Source organism: Danio aesculapii, chromosome 19 (assembly GCF_903798145.1).
Source record: "Danio aesculapii chromosome 19, fDanAes4.1, whole genome shotgun sequence".
Lineage (NCBI taxonomy): Eukaryota > Metazoa > Chordata > Actinopteri > Cypriniformes > Danionidae > Danio > Danio aesculapii.
In genome coordinates, this window is record NC_079453.1 from 22,421,227 (window position 1) to 22,428,694 (window position 7,468).

General features: G+C 35.9%; 1 protein-coding gene across 1 annotated transcript; it reads left to right on the forward strand.

Annotated features, from left to right (window-relative positions):
* The first annotated feature begins 1,041 nt into the window (after window positions 1-1,041).
* Window positions 1,042-4,509, forward strand: gdf6b (growth differentiation factor 6b). Its single transcript, XM_056480262.1, has 2 exons — window positions 1,042-1,390; window positions 3,602-4,509. The coding sequence occupies exons 1-2, from the start codon at window positions 1,042-1,044 to the stop codon at window positions 4,489-4,491; spliced, it is 1,239 nt and encodes a 412-aa protein (XP_056336237.1). The 3' UTR covers window positions 4,492-4,509.
* The last annotated feature ends 2,959 nt before the right edge of the window (window positions 4,510-7,468 follow it).

Sequence of the window (7,468 nt, forward strand, 5' to 3'; positions counted from 1 at the left end):
GGGGGGAAAACTATCCATTTAAAAAAAAAATAAATAAATAAACAAATTTGTTCGTTTTAAAGGTAGATGCTAATAGTCTAATCCTATTCAATGATTCATGTTTCGCTAATAGTGCCCCCAGCAGACCCAAAGATTGGCTGAATATATAACGCTGTGGTTGAACCCAACTGTTAAACTCTAACTTGTTAAAAAATATGTTTCAACACAGCTATCAAGTACTGTATGTTGTTAACATAAACTGTATATTAAAAAAAAAAATGAATAAAATCAGGAAAACAAAAGCAAAACACACTTCTTCAAAAATTTTAAAAAGATACAGTATGTAGCTTATTTAATAATTTTAATATTGAAACTTTCTTTACTGGCTTATTACTTTACATTTAATAGGTTGCTTCAAACATCAATCAGCCATTATGTTTGATTGTCACATTTGTGCATGGTTGTTTCAAACCAAGCTATTGGGAGTCTGTCTTCTGCTGTCGCTATTATATACTAGTAGTTTTCCTTTCAAATCGCAAATTTTTACGCATTTAAGTAAGAATTTGAAATAATACATTTAAAAATGTTTGACTAATATGGTAGGGTTGTATACTAAACTAGCAGTATTCCACTGTATTTCGTAGACAGGCATAGGCATTTGAGTTCTGAATGAGCCAAATAGGCTCAACACACCCGTTTACTGTAGTACAAATCATTTTCTATATTCAATAAATTTTTTCCATGTATTAAATAATTAAAACGGCCACTTTATAAATTAAAAATGGCATAAATATGAACGTATAAAAATGTACAGGCTATTTTACATATTTCACTATCATAGTATAAGTCATAATAAGAAAAATAAATAATATGATACAACACTGGACAGAGGAGATGCCATAAAGTCTTGTTTAGATTGAGTGGAGCTAATAATGTCATGACGGTACTTAAGGAGGCAGTTCTTCAGAGGAGCTGCTCTCAGTCTGCTTTCCTCCACACACATGTGATGTGTTCGTGTTTTTATCCAAGCAGGTCCTGCTTCTTTTCTTGTGCATTTACAAGATGTGTGCCTGCGGGATACTTTTGACTTTTACTCTGCTTTTGCATTTTCTGGGTGTTCACTCAATGAATCCCCTGTTTCCAAGCGCATCCAGAGGCATGAAAGTGTCCAAGTCTGTTCCTGCTGAGGGCAACAGGAGAGCCAAATACGGCAAGAGTTTGCTGTCAGCATCACTGTTATCCGGAGACCTACAGTCCAGAAGGGCGATCAAGGATGCGATCGAACCTCACGATTACATGATTTCCATATATAAGACCTTTTCAGCGGCTGAAAAACTGGGACTGAACGCGAGTTTTTTCCGCTCGTCTAAAGCAGCAAACACCATAACGAGTTTTGTGGACGAGGGTCAAGGTTAGTTGTTTAAATTTTCTACAAATGTTTTTTCATTTATTAAATTTTTTTCTGTCAATGCCAATTTAAAACCAGTACACAAGCGTTTGAAATCACTGTGGCTTACTAATACATAAGAGTAGAAATAACTCATAAAGGAATATACTGTCAAATGTGTCAGTGAACAGATAGAAGCAAAGCATGTTGCATAATATGTCCTCATGTTAAATTACTGGGGGAAATCTTCAAGTATACCTTTCCCCTTATACTAAAAACAATGACAACAATACATACAATATACACTTTTGTTTACAATCTTGCATAAAATAAGTTGTGTTTGCATCTATGTGTGTATAAATACATGCACTGTCCATTTCAACTATCAGTGATGGGAAAAATACATTGAAATGTATCTAAAAATAAAATGCCAAATACCTAAATTTTACATGTTTCAAAATGAATTTTGTATTTTAAAAATACTACAAAATACTTTTACAATGGAGCATGACATTTTTTTCATAAACCTTCTCTCAATAGAAACTGACTAGTGAAGTAAACAATGATTGATAACGACAGCATTTCTCTGAGAAAGTTTAAGTCAGCTTCTCTGCCAACTCATTCACCCCTAATGTACATGAGGAGGTATTCATAAAAAAGTAACTTGTGTAAGTTTTATTCATAAAACTTTATTCATAAAACTTAGTTTTATTCATAAAACATGTTTTTTCTTTGGTTTTAATATGGATTTTGTACAATTTTCCTACAGAAAGTCATGAAATCTCATGATTGTGAAAATTGCCCCCATCCCTTAAGACTTATTTTTCAACATTTTTGCAATTGAAATCATGATTTCTGAAAACTACTCAAATGTCCAGTTTTAGTAATTTCCATAAATGATTTATTATTTTTTATTTTTTGCAACTGTACTCTTCAAAACACAATACAAAACACAATATCTCAAAAAATTAGAAGTTATTGACCAGTCGACTGGCATAATTATTTAATATTTTTGTCTCATACTGATTAACTATGTCAAAATTTGTAATTGACTATAAAGAGCACCTGTAGATTAGCTACTGGCATTTGAAACAGCCAATTTATTTTTTGCATTGCCACTGTAGGACTTTTTTATGTTGTTTATCTTATTCAGATTTTGACCTGCTCCCGAATTTATTGCTACTATTTGTCTGTTATTTTCTTTATATGTGATGCATAATTTCCATCACATATGATCTAATATTGAAGAAGCATTGATCAACTTCTTCAATATTAATCAATTGTCTAGTCTGATCTCAAGCCTTGGCAAATAACTGAGAAAGCACCAATCAAGGCTACTTTTTTATGATGTCATCATGTAGGCTTAGAAAGTATTTCACAATATTTGAAAAATACTAAATTACAAGGCACTAGCGTATTTTGACACAAAATATTAAGCCATTATTATAAACCCTATCAAATACAAATTACAAAATACAATTTTCTAATTAAAATATGTATTTGAAATACGTGTATCATAAATACTGGCCATCCCTGTCAACTATTTTTTTTGGAAATATGTTGGACTTTTCACAATGTATTATACATTATTATTTCTCCAAAACACTATAAAATAAATAATTAGCAAATACTAATACTAGTATTAGGGCGATGCAGTGGCGCAGTAGGTAGTGCTGTCGCCACACAACAAGAAGGTTGCTGGGTTTGGCTTAGTTAACGTTTCTGTGTGGAAATGTTTTGTGAGAACAGTTTGCATGTTCTCCCTGCGTTTGCGTGGGTTTCTTCCTGGTGCTCCGGTTTCCCCCACAGTCCAAAGACATGCGGTACAGGTGAATTGGGTAAGCTAAATTGTCCATAGTGTATGAGTGTATGTGTTAATGAGCATGTGTGGATGTTTCCCAGAGATGGGTTGCGGCTGGAAGGGCATCCACTGCGTAAAAATGTGCTGGATAAGTTGGCGGTTCATTCCGCTGTGGCGACCCCGGATTAATAAAGGGACTAAGCCGAAAAGAAAATGAATGAATCAATCAATACCAGTATTTGAATAAATAATTGGAACCTAACTTTCAAAACTTGTTCAGCATAATGGAGGAGACACAAGACAGAAAGAAATGTCAACATAAGTCACCTTAATTAGTTAAAAAAGAGTGCTCAAACTCCACATGCCATACTTGACATTGTAAATAGTGTAGATGCAGAGCTAGTGTCAACAAGCATCTGTTTTCTTTGTTTCAGATGATCATTTGAACTCCCCGCTCTGGAGACAGAAGTACTTATTTGACGTATCAACGCTTTTTGAAAATGTGGAGATCCTGGGTGCTGAACTAAGGATTTACACAAAGATTTCCGGAAGCTTCCGTGCATCTGAAGCCGGTCCTGTGGAGATACAGCTGCTCTCCTGCCAGACTCGCACTGTCCTTGATTCACAAACTTTAGATCTGGAGGATGCACATAAACCAAAATGGGAGGTTTTCGACGTCTGGGAGATTTTTAAGGAACGTCAGCACCACTCACATGGCACCCGCTTCTGTTTAGAGCTCAAGGCCACACTGGATAATCCAGAGAGAGAAATCGATTTGCAATATCTTGGATTTCACAGACATGGACGCCCGCAATTGAAGAAAGCCATACTGGTTGTTTTCACTAGGTCAAAAAAGAGGCAAAGCCTTTTTTATGAAAAAAGAGAGAAGATCAAGCTATGGGGTCTGGATAGTATCGGAAAGGAAAGAAGATCCCATTTGAAATCCCGCCGGAGTAGACGAACTGCTCTACCCAATCGTCATGGCAAGAGACATGGCAAAAAGTCGAAATCTAGATGCAGCAAAAAGCCACTGCATGTCAATTTCAGAGAGCTGGGTTGGGACGACTGGGTCATCGCTCCATTAGATTATGAGGCTTATCACTGTGAGGGCATGTGTGACTTTCCCCTCCGATCTCACTTGGAACCAACCAATCATGCCATCATACAAACTCTAATGAACTCAATGAACCCAAGCAACATGCCGCCCAGCTGCTGCGTCCCCTCCAAACTCAGTCCCATCAGCATCTTGTACATTGACGCAGGGAATAATGTTGTGTACAAGCAGTATGAAGACATGGTGGTGGAGTCCTGTGGCTGCAGATGATCAAACTAATGCTCAAACTTCCTCATGTGTCTTCACAACTTATGCTGAAATGATGTACAGCCATTTATTCAACAGGAGTTATGAATTTGGACTTGAATAGCAGTCCCTCCAGGATTTTGATGAGACATTTTATATATTTGCAGTCTAACATGGCTTAAAATTTGAGTGGACTTTTCTCAAAAAGTATGCTATTATTTGCTTCAGTTATTCTGTTTTGCTGAGAAAATACACACAAATCAAGAACCATTGAGCAAATATAGGAAAAACCAAATACGATTTCTCATATTTTATTTATAGGTTATTGTGTTACTGTACAAAAAACATCCTTACGTCACTTTTAAGGCATGTTGTCACCAAGAATGGTCCATTCATTATTAGTGTGGTTTATAGTACCGTCTGCCACTTTTAATGCTTGCACTCTTTAAAACAGGATAAATTCTGATTGGCTTTGTGTGTTTTTACCATTCATTAACTAAAAAAACATGTTGTGGAACTGATTACAGTGATATTGCTCATCTCTGCTATTATCATAGTCATGTTGTGAAATTCACTACTCTTTTAAATATAAACCAATTTAATACTTCATCTCTATTGTCATCATTTGACAATATCTAAATTAATTGTATAAACAACAACTAAAATAAGACACTTGATTCACTGTATGGTATGGTGCATTTTAGTTTGGTATAACTCACTTTTGGGGGGGGGTTCACTGTGTCCCATATTTACAGTAGTATCTGGTTCTTTTTTTATATTTCCACCACAGGTGAGGTTCCAAGCAAACCATTCTGTTACCAAAAAATTACATATACACACTGTTGATCACCGATTGGTCCAAGAGAATCATCACTACTCATTCATTCATTCATTCATTCATTCATTCATTCATTTATTCATTCATTCATTTTCATGCATACATTCATACACATACACTACAGCCAATTTAGTTCATTCAACTTGTAGGGGAAACCGGAGCACCCAGAGAAAACCCACGCCAAGACAGGAAGAACATGCAAACTCCACACAGAAAATCCCGCTGACCCAGCCAGGACTCTTGCTGTGCAACTTTCTTGCTGTGAGGAGACAGTGCTAAGCACTGAGCCACCATGTCGCCCATATCGTCACTACTAGCTTCAATAAATTTGCGAAACAAGACCCAATATATTAGGGGCGACGCGGTGGTGCAGTGAGTAGCGCTTTCACCTCACAGCAAGAAGGTTGCTGGTTGAAGCCTCAGCTGGGTCAGTTGCCATTTCTGTGTGAAGTTTGATTGTTCTCCCCGCATTCGCGTGGGTTTCCTCCGGGTGCTCCCGTTTCCCTCACAAGTCCAAAGACATGCAGTAAAGGTGAATTGGGTAAGCTAAATTGTCTGTAGTGTATGGATGTGTATAGATGTTTTCCAGTGTTGGGTTGCAGCTGGAAGGGCATCCGCTGTATAAAACATGTGCTGGATAAGTTGGCGGTTCATTCCGCTAAGTCGAAAAAGAAAATGAATGAATGACCTAGTATATTTAAATAGTCTGCAGCAGCCACTGCTGTATTGTTGGTTTGCAAGGCTAAATTGGCTTTGTACCATCACAAAAAAAGACATCTGAAATGGCAGCATTGTGTAGAGGAGGTCCAGATGTTCCTCTCTTTGGTAGATGAGAAGTGGATGGGGACAAACTGAAATGAAAAAGTTTTCAGGAAGTCATGGCAGTAGAGGTGGCACAACTTTAGTAATAATCCCACCTGCTTTAAATGGTAATAAATTGAACCGAAGCAAGCCTTGCTGACCCAGAATGCACTATGCATTGAAAAAGCAACTTTAGCAACCATATTTATTCTTATTATCATGTGCAGGGATATGTTATCTGTCATATGTTATCTTTAATTTCTAGTGTCACAGACAGGGCATAGTTTAAGCCAGGACTGGACCTTAGTTACATTAGTGGATTTCAGTAGCTTTAAAAAAAATGACTAAGAAAATAACATTGGTTTGTACCTTGAAAAAATGGAATGAATGTGTGTTTTTGTTTTCAGTTAAGACAGCTCAAACATAAATTTTAGTTTAGGACTAGCCTTAAACATTGTCTGTGAAAGAAGAGGATAATGCTAAAGCAATTCACATATTGGATTTGGATTGTTAACAGTATATGTTTTCTATTGTTCATCAACTGGATACAAATGTGTTGTTAAAGTTATGAAAATAATTCAAAAGTATTGTTTCTTTTGTCCAGTTATGATTGTGGTATGGACTTTGCAATTCATTTAAGTTAATAGAGAGTTTTAAAACTATGTCTTTATTGTTATATTTATCATTCTTGGTGTGAATGGACCTCAACTTTTGTCTCACTGGGCATTTTGTGCTTTAAATTCTGGATTTATATAGTGGTATTTTATGGACTGATTTGTAAATAAATGATTTTCTTTCATTGTACAGATGCTACTTTTAATTTATAATCAGTTCATTTCTTTTAAAGTGTTATCACCTATTCATTAATAATATTTCACACTTTTTATATATATATCTACCTCATTGTACAAATGATTTTACCATGTAAATGTCTTACTTTGAGAAAATGACATGAAAGAGTCTGTAAATATTTAATATTTTATCTGTGAATCACATTTTTTCTCCAATAAAATAACTAAAACTGAAATATGCTGTTTTGTTCATTCTTGTCATTTTTACATATGTTAACATACGAGTGCACAATAAAAGGCTTTAACGTGTCAATAAACAAATGTGAAATTGTTTGCATGTTCTCCCTGTGTTTGTGTGGGTTTCTTCTTGTTTTTCCACAAGTCCAAAGTTGTGCTGTAGGTGAAATGGGTAAGCTAAATTGTTCGTAGTGTATGTGTGTGAATGAGAGTTTATGGGTGTTTCCCAGTGATGGGTTGCAGCCGGAAGGGCATCCCCTGCGTGAAACATGCTGTATAAGTTGGCGGTACATTCCTCTGTGGTGACCCCAGATTAATAAAAGGACTAAGCCGA

Coding starts and splice junctions, on each gene's coding strand:
- gdf6b (XM_056480262.1), top strand. CDS start 1,042: ATGTGTGCCTGCGGGATACTTTTGACTTTTACTCTGCTTTTGCATTTT. Junction 1,391..3,601: donor TTTTGTGGACGAGGGTCAAG/GTTAGTTGTTTA, acceptor TCTTTGTTTCAG/ATGATCATTTGAACTCCCCG.